General features: G+C 28.3%; 1 protein-coding gene across 1 annotated transcript in view; it reads right to left on the bottom strand.

The window, feature by feature from the left end:
• Positions 1–13776, bottom strand: part of LOC135126199 (kinesin-2b-like) — a 27044-nt gene extending 13268 nt beyond the window's left edge. Inside the window, exons 1-4 of the mRNA XM_064052064.1 lie at positions 13675–13776; positions 13214–13289; positions 5550–5639; positions 5225–5442 (exon numbers count right to left, since the gene is read on the bottom strand). Coding sequence (XP_063908134.1) covers positions 5225–5442; positions 5550–5639; positions 13214–13289; positions 13675–13721 — 431 coding nt within the window. The 5' untranslated portion in view covers positions 13722–13776. The remainder of the gene's footprint in view (positions 1–5224; positions 5443–5549; positions 5640–13213; positions 13290–13674) is intronic.

Genomic DNA, 13776 nt, shown 5'->3' with positions numbered 1-13776 from the left:
TAATTCTGGTTTTGGATTTTCAATTTTTTAACTTTACCGATCTTCGATTTTCGAAATATTCAACTTTCGACTTTTCATTTCAACCTTCGGTTTTCGTTTTTCGATTTTCGATTTTTCCAATTTTGGGTGTTTCGAATTTACTATTTTTAGTTTTTAATTTTTGAATTTTCGGCTTTTCAGTTTTTCAGTTTTCGAGTGTCCGAATTTAAGTTTTTCAATTTTTAAATTTTCGATTTTTCAAATTTTCGATTCTCAATTTTCAAATTTTTTATTTTTCGTTCAATTTTTTGTTTTCAATTTTTGATTTTTCAATTTCCGAATTTTCGTTTTCCAATTTTTGATTTTGTGAATTTCGATTATCCAATTTTTTGGTTTTTAAAATTTTGGATTTTCCGATTTTCAAACTTTCTTTTTCCAAATTTTCGTTTTTCGATTTTCGATTTTTGGAATTTCCGATTTTTGAATTCTTGGATTTTCAATATTTTAACTTTACCGATTTTCGATTTTCGAAATATTCAACTTTCGACTTTTTGATTTTTCCAATTTTCGGCTTTTCAGTTTTTCAGCTTTCGGGTGTCCGAATTTAAGTTTTTCAATTTTGGACTTTTCGAAGTTTCAATTTTTCGGTTTTTATATTTCCTCTTTTTCGAATTATCATATTTGCGTTTTTCAGTTTTAATTTTTTTCTCACTTCTTAGATTTTTGATTTTTCTAATTTTGGATTTTTCGCGCTTTCAGTTTTCAGTTTTTGAATTTTCGATTTTCCAAATTTTCGATTTTCGGTTCGATTTTTCGTTCAATTTTTCGATTCTCGATTTGTGATTTTTCAATTTCCAGTTTTTCGAATTTTAATTGATCGATTTTTTGATTTCGAATTTCGATATTCGATTTTCCGAATTTTAGCTTTTCGATTTCTCAATTTTTAGATTTTACGATTTTCTATATGTGGAATTTTACGATTTTCCGACCTGGAATTTTTCACTTTTCGATTTTTTTTTTTTTGGAAAAACTAAGAAAAATGAAAAATTGAAAAACTGAAATTCAAAAATCAAGGAAATGAAAAATTGAAAAAATGGAAATTAGAAAAACAAAAAATTATAAAATCAGAACATTGAAAAAACGAAACATTGCAAATTGAAAATGTGAAGAATGGAAAATTAAAGAATCTGAAATTTGAAAAATTAAAAATTGAAAACTCGAGAAATTTTAGATCGAAAAATTTCAAAATCTAAAAATTGGTGAAACAAAAAATTAAAAATTGGAAAGATAAAAAATGATAAAATCGAAGCACTGAAAAATCGAATAAATAATTCAAAACAAAGAAAATAAAAAACCGAAACAAAAAATCCAATCCAAAAATTGCAAAATCTGGAAATCAAAATATTTGGAAAATTGAAAAATTCAAAAAATTACCAATCGAAAAAATGAAATATTGAAGAATTGACAAATTCAAGTCAAAAAAGTTATAAGTTTTTACTTTATAGAGGTTATTAAAAAAAAAAAACGTACAAATTTTTATTCCTTCAACGTACTCCCATATTTCATCCTACAGAATGCTTGAATTAATTATTATTTGTTATATTTTAACCTTGTACCTTTAGAACTTGAACAAAACGATTTTTTTTTTTAGTTTTTTATTTTAGCATTTTTAATATTCACTTTTTAGGATTTTCGATTCGATTTTTCGATGATTTATCAGGAGATTTTGGGGATTTCGATTTTTTAATTTTCAATTTTCTGAATTTTTGATTTTTTAATTTCCAATTTTTCGATTTTTAATTAATCGATTTTTTGATTTTTAGAATTTTCAATTTGTGGACTTCTCGATTTTCAAATTTTAAATTTTTCGAGATTTCACTTTTGATTTCAAATTTTCGAAATTTCGTTTTCCGAATTTTCGTTTTTCGATTTACGATTTTTTTTAATTTTTGATTTTTTTGGTTTTTCGATTTTCTATTTTTTTCTGTTCGATTCATCTATTTTTCATTTTTTTGATTTTTGCTTCAGTTTTTGGCACTTTGAATTCCTCGATTTTCAATTTTCCAACTTTCAATTTTTTGACTTCAATTTTTAGAATGTTCGTTTTTTGATTTTTCGATTTTCAATATTTCGATTTTAGATAATTTCCGATTTATCGATTTTCAATTTTTGGAATCTCCGACTTTTTGAATTTTGGATTTTCAATTTTTCGAATTTTCCAATCTTGGGTTCTTCGATTTTTGGAACTGTCTAATTTTTATTTCCAATTTTTCGAATTTTGGCATTTCGGTTTCTCGATTTTCAGATGATATTTTATTTTTCGATTTTTAGTTACATAATTGCATTTTTGATTTTTCAATTTCGACTTTTTACTTTTCGACTTTGGATTTTTCGACTTTTGACTTTTCGAATTTCCGAATATTCGTTTTTCAATTTTTGATTACTTATCCGATTTTTTGAATTTTACAATTTTCAATTTTTGGATTTCTCCATTTTACAATTTTAAATTTTTCGGTTTTTCCACTTTTGACTTGAAATTTTCGCATTTTCCTTTTCAAAAATTTCATTCTTCGGTTTTTGATTTTTCGATTTTTGATCTTTTTATGTTCGATTCTTCGGATTTTCCATTTTTTGAATTTCGACTTTTTAGATTTTGATACTTTCTATTCCTCGATTTTAAATTTTTCGAGTTTCAATTTTTAAAATTTTCGATTTTCGATTTTTCGATTTTCAATATTTCGGTTTTCGATTTTCGATTTTGTGGAATTTAATTCCAGTTTTGGAATTTTCGATTTTTAGAATGTTGGATTTTTGGATTTTCGATTTTTCAACTTTTTATTTACCGATTTTCGATTTTTCGATCTTTGGTTTTCGTTTTTCAATTTTCGATTTTTCGATTTTAGGATTGTTGAAGTTTTCAATTTTTCGATTTATGATCTTTAAATTTTTTTCATTTTCCATTTTTCTTTTCCAGAGTTTCGAATTTCGATTTTTCAGTTATCCAGTTTTCGAATTTTCAAGTTTTCCAATTATGGATTTTTGGAAATTTCAAGTTCTCAGTTTTTCTATTTCCTCCTTTTCGAATTATGATATGTATTTCGGTTTTTTAGTTTTAAATTTATTGATTTTCCTATTTCAAAATTTTAGATTTTTCGATTTTGCGACTTTGGATTTCTCGAATTTTCAAATTTTCCTTTTTCGATTCTCGATTTTTCGAAGTATCGATTTTTGCTTTTCAAATGTTTGAATTTCAACATTTCGATTTCTCTGATTTTTCCAATTTTTGATTTTTCGTGTTTCCAATTTTTGATTTTGTGAATTTCGATTATCCGATTTTTTGGTTTTTGGAATTTTCAATCTTTGAATTTCCCGATTTTCAAAACTTTCTTTTTCCAAATTTTCGCTTTTCGATTTTCGATTATTTTATGTTCGATTCTTCGATTTTCAATTTTTGAAATTTCCGATTTTTGAATTCTTGGATTTTCCATTTTTCGAATTTTCCAAAATTATAGGTTCTTCGAGTTTTGGAATTTTCTAATTTTCGATTTCCGATTTTTTAATTCTGGTTTTGGATTTTCAATTTTTTAACTTTACCGATCTTCGATTTTCGAAATATTCAACTTTCGACTTTTCATTTCAACCTTCGGTTTTCGTTTTTCGATTTTCGATTTTTCCAATTTTGGGTGTTTCGAATTTACTATTTTTAGAGGTTTTAATTTTTGAATTTTCGGCTTTTCAGTTTTTCAGTTTTCGAGTGTCCGAATTTAAGTTTTTCAATGTTTGAATTTTCGATTTTTCAAATTTTCGATTCTCAATTTTCAAATTTTTTATTTTTCGTTCAATTTTTTGTTTTCAATTTTTGATTTTTCAATTTCCGAATTTTCGTTTTCCAATTTTTTGGTTTTTAAAATTTTCAAATTTTGGATTTTCCGATTTTCAAACTTTCTTTTTCCAAATTTTCGATTTTTTGAATTTTCAATTTTTTAACTTTTCGATTTTCGATTTTTGATGTTCAATTCTTCGATTTTCAATTTTTGAAATTTCCGATTTTTGAATTCTTGGATTTTCAATTTTTTAACTTTCCCGATTTTCGATTTTCGAAATATTCAACTTTCGACTTTTCGATCTTCGGTTTTCGTTCTTCGATTTTTGATTTTTCCAATTTTCGGCTTTTCAGTTTTTCAGCTTTCGGGTGTCCGAATTTAAGTTTTTCAATTTTGGATTTTTCGAAGTTTCAATTTTTCGGTTTTTCTATTTCCTCTTTTTCGAGTTATCATATTTCCGTTTTTCAGTTTTAATTTTTTTTCTCACTTCTTAAATTTTTGATTTTTCTAATTTTGGATTTTTCGCGCTTTCAGTTTTCAGTTTTTGAATTTTCGATTTTCCAAATTTTCGATTTTCGGTTCGATTTTTCGTTCAATTTTTCGATTCTCGATTTGTGATTTTTCAATTTCCAGTTTTTCGAATTTTAATTGATCGATTTTTTGATTTCGAATTTCGATATTCGGTTTTCCGAATTTTAGCTTTTCGATTTCTCAATTTTTAGATTTTACGATTTTCTATATGTGGAATTTTACGATTTTCCGACCTGGAATTTTTCACTTTTCGATTTTTTTTTTGGAAAAACTAAGAAAAATGAAAAATTGAAAAACTGAAATTCAAAAATCAAGGAAATGAAAAATTGAAAAAATGGAAATTAGAAAAACAAAAAATTATAAAATCAGAACATTGAAAAAACGAAACATTGCAAATTGAAAATGTGAAGAATGGAAAATTAAAGAATCTGAAATTTGAAAAATTAAAAATTGAAAACTCGAGAAATTTTAGATCGAAAAATTTCAAAATCTAAAAATTGGTGAAACAAAAAAATTAAAAATTGGAAAGATAAAAAATGATAAAATCGAAACACTGAAAAATCGAATAAATAATTCAAAACAAAGAAAATAAAAAACCGAAACAAAAAATCCAATCCAAAAATTGCAAAATCTGGAAATCAAAATATTTGGAAAATTGAAAAATTCAAAAAATTACCAATCGAAAAAATTAAATATTGAAGAATTGACAAATTCAAGTCAAAAAAGTTGTAAGTTTTTACTTTATAGAGGTTATTAAAAAAAAAAACGTACAAATTTTTATTCCTTCAACGTACTCCCATATTTCATCCTACAGAATGCTTGAATTAATTATTATTTGTTATATTTTAACCTTGTACCTTTAGAACTTGAACAAAACAATTTTTTTCTACCTCACGTCCACCTTCGCCTTGTCCACCTCCTCCCCGACCGCCGCCTCCAGCAAGTACCCAAAAATCCTCTCGCACAGCTTGGGAATCAGCCCCGGGTCGTGGGGGAACCCCATCATCGTGTGCGTCTTCCCCGAGGCGCTCTGTCCGTACGCCAGGACGCAGGAGTGCCGCCTCTTCTTGATCGCCTCGCCGACGACGCTCTCAACAGCTCGGAACACCTGAAACGCAGCCCTTTCATCTCCGGAAGATTTACGAGCGCCGAACCGAAATAGAGAGCAATTAGACGGCGATGCGCCAATTCGATTTTTTGTGTGTGTTTACGTACGTCGTCCTGCGTGGAATTCTGGTGGAAGCAGAAGTCGAAGGTGAACCTCCTGGTGCGCTTGCGGCTGTCGCCGGCGTGCTGTTCGGGCACCTGCGGACGAAATTAGATCAAAGGAAGGCACGGTGCTTGTCAAATTAAGGCGGAAAATGAATGGATTAGACGGAATGGCGGGCTGGAGATGATGGCGATTGTGGAGGACTGTCGTAAATCGTGGACGTGGAGAGGACATGTGTTGAGGAGACGTTTACAACGGAAACAAGTCGTTTGGTTGTTTTGAGGGTTTGATGGAGATGTGGATCGTTTTGGTTGAGGTATTTGTGGTTGGATGTGTTAAAGTTGCTGCTGCAGATATCCTGTGTGAGGTTTCTTTATTTTTTTTTATAATGAAACGTAGCTTTGTAGAAAATTGTCGGGTGTGAGTCAGATAGGTGTTTCCTGAAGCAAAGCTTCCGTTTGTGGAAAAGCTGTCTATTTTTATGGGGAGATGATATTCCAAATTTTTGGGTTGGCAATTCTGAATTATTGGCAGCAGTGTTGGAATGTTAGTGCATAGTTGTCTATTTTGACATGAGGGCGCCTAAGAAGCCAATGAGAAGATGGGAGCTACTAATTTTCGATTTTTCAATTTTCGGTATTTCTAATTCCTAATTTTTCTGTTTTGGACTTTTGGAATTTTCATTTTTCGGATTTTTCGATTTTTTGACGTTGAATTTTTCAACTTTTGACATTTCGAGTTTTGATTTTTCGACTTTCGAATTTTCGTTCTTCGATTATTATCAATTTTTTCGATTTTTGGCTTTTATATTTCTCAATTATCAATTTATTTTCGATAGGAGCAATTTTTCGATTACCGATTTTCGGAATTTTCATTTTTCAATTTTTGGATTTCTCATTTTTTCAACTTTTCGACTTTTCGATTTTTCAATTTTCGCTTTTCCTAGTTCTCGATTTTTCGATTTTTTTATTTTCGATTTTTGAAATTTTCGATTTTTCAACTTTGGACTTTTCGAGTTTTAATTATTCGACTTTCGAATTTTCATTTTCCGATTTTCAATTTTTCCTGGCTTCAATTTCAAATTTCCATTTTTGGTACGTGCAATTTTTCGATTTTAGATTTTTAGATTTTTTTTGATTTTCGATTTTTGGAATTTTCAATTTTCAATTTTTGGATTTTTCTATTTTGACTTTCAATCTTTCAACTTTCGACTTTTTGACTGTGATTTTTCGACTTTCGATTTTTCGATTTTTCGTTTTTCAAGTATCAACTTTTCCAATTTTGGCTTTTCGTTTTCTCGATATCGATTTTCAATGTCGAATTTTTCGATTTTAGATTTTTCGATTGTCCTACTTTGAATTTTTCGACTCTTGATTTTTCGACTTTCGACTTTTCGACTTTTTACTTTTCTTATTTTCGTTTTCCAAATTTTCGTTTTTCGATTTTTGGAATTCCCGATTTTTTATGTTCGATTCTTCGATTTTCCATTTTTCAATTTACGACTTTTCAGTTTTTGGAATTTTCGATTCCTTGATTTTAAATTTTTCAACTTTCGATTTTTAGAATTTTGGATTTAGAATTTTTCAAATTTTCCGCTCTAGGTTCTTCGGTTTTTGGAATTTTCTAATTTTCGATTTTAGATTTTTTGAATGTTGGGTTTTTGGATTTTTGCAATTTCTGGTTATTCAATTTTTTAATGTTCAATTTTTGGATTTTTCGGCTTTTTAAATGTTTGAACTTTGCTTTCATTGTCAAATTTTTCAAGTTTGGCATTTTTCGACTTTCGAATTTTAGTTTATCAAATTTTCGATTTTTCAATTTTCGGTTTTTGTAATTCTCGAATTTTTGATTTTTTGGTTTTCGATTTTTGGAATTTTCAATTTTCGAATTTTTCGATTTTTAGATTTATGTATTTTTTGACTTTGAATTTTTCAACTTTGGACTTTTGAAATTTTGATTTTTGCGATTTTCGAACTTTCATTATCGATTTTCATTTTTCGATTTTTGGCTTTCATATTTCTCAATTATCGATTTTCGATACGTGCAGTGGATTTCAGATTTTTCGATTTTTGACTTTTGGAATTTTCAATTTTTGAATTTTCGATTTTTCAACTTTCGACTTTACGACTTTCAAATTTTCGATTTTCGATTTTTCGAATTCTGATTTTTCGTTTTCTCGATAATAGATTTTCGATGTCGAATTTTTCGATTTTAGATTTTTCAATTTTTCAACTTTCGATTTTTCGACTATTGACTTTTCCACTTTTCTCAATTTTCAATTTTTCATTTTTTCTGATTTTTCAATTTTTTACGTTCGATTTTACGATTTTCAATTTTTTAATGTTCGTTTTTTCAGTTGTTTGAACTTCCGATTTCTCGATTCTAAATTTTTAGAATTCTCGATGTTTCGATTTTCATGATTTTGATTTTCGATTTTTTGGAATTTAATTCTAAATTCAGATTTTTCAATATATCGATTTTCAATTTTTTGAATTTCCGATTTTTTGAATTTTGGATTTTTGGATTTTAGATTTCAACTTTTGATTTACCGATTTTCGATGTCGGGAATGTTTAATTTTCGATCTTTGTTTTTTGTTTTTCGATTTTTGGAATTTTGGGTTTTTCAGGATTTTATTAGTCAATTTTTTCATATTCAATTTTTGGATTTTAGATTTTTAGAGTTTTCGATTTTTCAGCTTTTAAATGTTACATTTTTCCATTTCCAATATATTGAATTTTGATTTTTCAGTTTTCGATTTTTAGAATTTTCAATTTTTCAAATTCTGAATTTTTCGAATTGTGGATTTTTCATTTCTCGATTTTCGAATTACCGATTTTTCGATTTTCGACTTTTCGGTTGTAAATATTTTGCTTTTAAAACATTCGAATTTCAACATTTTGATTTTCCGATATTTCGATTTTTGAGTTTTCTAATTTTGGATTTTAATTTTGGATTTTTAATTTTCAAATTTTTAATTTTTCGAAGATACAATTTTTCGTTTCTCGATTTTGGATGTTTCGATTTTGGCTTCAATTGTTCGATTTTTGATTTTTCTAATTGTGGATTTTTTGAATTTTGAATTTTTGAATTTTCAATTTTTCCCTCAATTTTTCGATTCTCAATTTTGGATGTTTCGATTTTTCATTAAATTTTTCGAATTGACAAGTTTTGATCTTCAGATTTTTTCATTTTCCATTTTTCCATTTCCAACGTTTCGGATTTCGATTTTTCAGTTTTTGACTTTTCGAATTTTCAATTTTTTCAATTTTGGACTTTTCGAATTTTCAATTTTTCAGTTTTTCTAGTTCCTCTCTTTCGAATTTTGACATTTCGATTCTTCAGTTTTAAAATTTTTTATTTTTCGATTTCCAAATTTTAAAGTTTTCGATTTCCAAATTTTAGATTTTTCGATTTTTGGACTTTGGATTTCTCGAATTTTCAAATTTTCGATTTTCAATTTCCAAATTTTTGTTTTTTTGCGTTCCATGTTTCGTTAAATTTTTCGATTCTCAATTTTGGATGTTTCGATTTTTCATTCAATTTTTCGAATTGACGATTTTTGATCTTTGGATTTTTTCAATTTCCATTTTTCCATTTCCAATGCTTCGGATTTCGATTTTTCAGTTTTTGAATTTTTGGAATTTTCAATTTTTCGGTTTTTCTATTTCCTCTCTTTCGAACTTTAATATTTCGGTTCTTGAGTTTTAAATTTTTTGATTTTTCGATTTCCAAATTTTAGATATTTCGACTTCCAAATTTTAGATTTTTCGATTTTTCAAATTTTCGTTTTTCAATTCTCGAATTTTCGAATTGTGGATTTTTCATTTTTCAATTTTCGAATTGCATATCGATTTCTCTACTTTCGCTTTTTCGAATGTAAACATTTTGTTTTTCAAACTTTCGAATTTTAACAATCGATTTTTCGAATTTTCATTGTTCAATTTTTGAATTTACGACTTTTCAAATTTTCTATTTTTAATTTTCAAATTATTGATTTTTCGTTCAGTTTTTTGTTCAATTTTTCGATTCTCGAGTTTGAATGTTTCAATTTTTCCTTTAACTTTTCGATTTTACGATTTTTCAGTTTTCGATTTTTCAATTTTTGAATTTTTTCAACTTTGGATTTTTCAAATTTTCAATTTTTCAGTTGCTCTATTTCCTTTTTTTGGACTTTCGATAGTTCGCGTTTTCAGTTTTAAATTTTTTGATGCTTCGATTTCCAAGTTTTAGAGATTTAGATTATGCGCCTTTGGATTTATCGAATTTTCAGATTTTCGTTTCTCGATCTTTGATTTTTCGAATTCTGCATTTTTCTCTTTTCGACTTTTCATTCAATTTTTGTATTTTCAATTTTGGATGTCTCGATTTTTGTTTTTTGATTTCAGTTTTCGATTTTTGGATTTTTGATTCCCAATTTTTCGAATCTTGGATTTTTCGAATCTTCCACTGCTCCCAGAAATTTCAGTTAACAGTTACTCTTTCGAATTTTGATATTTCGATTTTTCAGTTTTTAAATTTTTTTTTTTTAGATTTATATACGTTAGATTTTTTATTTTTCGGCTTCGAACTTCTCGAATTTTCAAATTTTCGTTTTTCGATTCTCGATTTTTCGAATTTTGCATTTTTCTTTATTCGATTTTTCAAATTTTCGATTTTGAGCTTTAAAATTTTTTATTTTTCTTTCGATTTTTCGTTCAGTTCGATTTTCGATTTTGAAGGTTTCGATTTTCTGTTTTTTTATTTTCAGTTTTCGATTTTTCGATTTTTGGATTTTTGATTCTCGATTTTTCGAATCTTCCATTTTTCGCATTTTTTATGCTCCCAGAAATTTCAGTTAACAATGAATACTCTTTCGAATTTTGACATTTTTGAAATATTTTAATTTTTGGATTTGTAAATTTAAAATTTTTTGAGGTTATGGTTTAGACTTCTCGAATTTTCAAATTTTCGTTTTTCGATTCTCGATTTTTCTAATTTTGATTTTTCATTTTTCGATTTTCGAATTACCGAATTTTCGTTTTTCACTTTTTCGAATGTAAACATTTTGCTTTTCGAATTTTCAAATTTCAACATTTTGATTCTTCTATTTTTGATTCTTCTTCTTTTGGATTTTTTGAATTTTCAAATTTTGATCTTTAGATTTTTTCATTTTCCATTTTTCCATTTCCAATGTTTCGGATTTCAATTTTTCGGTTTTTCTATTTCCTTTTTTTCGAATTTTGATGTTTTAGATTTTTCGATTTTTCGAATTCTGCATTTTTCCGTTTTCGATTTTTCAAATTTTCGATTTTGTATTTTGAAATTTTTCATTTTTCGTTTGATCTTTCCTTCAATGTCTGGATTTTTGATTTTGGGTGTTTTCATTTTTCGAATCTTTGATTTTTGAATCTTCGATTTTCGATTTTTCGTATTTTTGATGCTCCCAGAAATTTCAGTTAACAGTTACTCTTTCGAATTTTAATATTTGGGTTTTTCAGTTTTTAAAATGTTTGATTTTTAGATTTATAAAGGTTAGATTTTTTATTTTTCGGCTTCGGACTTCTCGAATTTTCAAAATTTCGTTTTTCGATTCTCGATTTTTCGAATTTTGCACTTTTCTTTATTCGATTTTTCAAATTTTCAATTTTGTTTTTTAAGTTTTGATTTTTCGTTCGATTTTTCGTTCAATTGTTCGATTTTCGATTTTGAATGTTTCGATTTTTTGTTTTTTGATTTTCAACTTACGATTTTTCGATTTTTGGATTTTTAATTCTCGATTTTTCGAATCTTCCATTTTTCGCATTTTTGATGCTCCCAGAAATTTCAGTTAACAGTGAACACTCTTTCGAATTTTGAGGTTTGGTTTTAGACTTCTCGAATTTTCAAATTTTCGTTTTTCGATTCTCGATTTTTCAAATTTTGAATTTTTCATTTTTGATTTTCGAATTACCGATTTTTCGATTTTCACATTTTCGAATGTAAACATTTTGCTTTTCGAATTTTCGAATTTCAACATTTCGATTCTTCGATTTTTGATTCTTCTTCTTCTTTTGGATTTTTCGAATTTTCAATTTTTGATCTTTAGATTTTTTCATTTTTCATTTTTCCATTTCCAATGTTTCGGATTTCAATTTTTCGGTTTTTCTATTTCCTTTTTTTCGAATTTTGATGTTTTCGATTTTGTATTTTGAAATTTTTCATTTTTCGTTTAACTTTCCCTTCACTTTCTGGATTTTTGATTTTGGGTGTTTCGATTTTTCGTTTTTTGATTTTCAGTTTTCGGTTTTTGGATTTTTGATTCGCAATTTTTCGAATCTTCGATTTTTGAATCTTCGATTTTCGATTTTTCGTATTTTTGATGGTCCCAGAAATTTCAGTTAACAATTACTCTTTCGAATTTTAATATTTCGATTTTTTAGTTTTTAAATTTTTGATTTTTAGATTTATAAATGTTAGATTTTTTATTTTTCGGCTTTGGACTTCTCGAATTTTCAGATTTTCGTTTTCCGATACTCGATTTTTCGAATTTTGCATTTTTCTTTATTCGATTTTTCAAATTTTCAATTTTGTTTTTTAAGTTTTGATTTTTCGTTCGATTTTTCGTTTAGTTGTTCGATTTTCGATTTTGAATCTTTCGATTTTTTGTTTTTTGATTTTCAACTTACGATTTTTCGATTTTTGGATTTTTAATTCTTGACTTTTCAAATCTTCCATTTTTCGCATTTTTGATCCTCCCAGAAATTTCAGTTAACAGTGAATACTCTTTGGAATTTTGACATTTTTTAAATATTTTAATTTTTAGATTTCTAAATTTAAAATTTTTTGAGGTTTTGGCTTTAGACTTCTCGAATTTTCAAATTTTCGTTTTTCGATTCTCGATTTTTCTAATTTTGATTTTTCATTTTTCGTTTTTCGAAGTACCGATTTTTGGATTTTCACTTTTTCGAATGTAAACATTTTGCTTTTCGAATTTTTGTATTTCAACATTTCGATTCTTCTATTTTCGATTTTCAACTTCCAAATTTTCGATTTTCGATATTCAAATTTTTGATTTTTCATTCAATTTTTTTTATTCTCGATTTTTCGTATCTTGGATTTTTTGAATCTTCCACATCTTCCGAATCTTAGCAAAATTTTTTTTCAGGCTTCAATAACCCATTTTACCTGCTCAGTTCAGAGATGTTGTAACAAATTATACCACGTATTACCAAACAAAATTTTTGTCCTAGATTCTGCAATCCAGACATTATTTGCATCCATTACGCCTCCCATAAAGACCCGGACGTGCGTGGTGAATCCACCTCCCACAAATCTTGTACAAATCTCGTGAATCTCGTACAACATTCCCGCGATTCTTATCATCACACACAAAACCCCGATCGAATAAAACAGCTGTCATCCACCCAAACGCAATAAAACTCCAACAAAAATAAACCTCCTTTATGACAGCCATCATCTGCTCTTTCCCAATCCTCCAAAAATACCCCCATCCACCTCTTTATCTCCGCGATAACCCCTCGCACCGAGTGTTTACACGACCCGACCTATTTTATAATTAGACGCGTGAATCCACCTCTCTTAATTTTAGAATCGCAATGCATCATTCACTTTATCTCAATTAAAATAAATCACATGTTAATCCGGCGACAAGTGTTAAAGTGCCACTTGAACAACTCTTCTACTAATTACCTTGATATTCGTCACGGCCACCGTCCTCCCGTCGTCCTCCACCTCCAGCACCCCGCAAGAGCCGCGCTCGATCTCCCTGAAACAACAAAAACCAACCTGAAGACGAAAACCGACCAAAAGAAACGTAAACACGCGGCTGGAGAAAGAGTGCAGTGACTTTTTGCACTGCTGCCTCTAATTTTAGCCGTTTCCGTGGGATTGCTGCACACGTGAACGGTGTTTCTTTGTTTACGGGCTGGGGGCCCTTTGAAACCGCTTTCCGATAGATGAGCTTAGAAAAAAAATTGTAGGTATTGTAAGTGGTGTTAGTCAAGGTGCGCTTAGCTTGGAGTGGAGTTCCTGGTGGGCGTGGGCTTGTTTATTTATTGTAGCTGCTTGGTAAAAATAAGCTGGTTTGTTTGAGGTTACGAAATGACCGTGTTTTGGGTTTAGTCAGGTCGGAGGAAAACACGCGTATTTACCTTGTCGAGAGTGGTCGCACGCGCACGCCGACCTTAAGGTGAGTCATCTTCTTTCGGAACACTTATACGCACTGACAGAGACAAGCTCGACATCTGGATCGA

This window comes from Zophobas morio, unplaced genomic scaffold, assembly GCF_036711695.1.
Source record: "Zophobas morio isolate AGI-343-1 ecotype UQ-CSIRO unplaced genomic scaffold, CSIRO_AGI_Zmor_V1 ptg000010l, whole genome shotgun sequence".
NCBI lineage: Eukaryota > Metazoa > Arthropoda > Insecta > Coleoptera > Tenebrionidae > Zophobas > Zophobas morio.
This window is presented reverse-complemented; position numbering and strand designations above follow the sequence as displayed.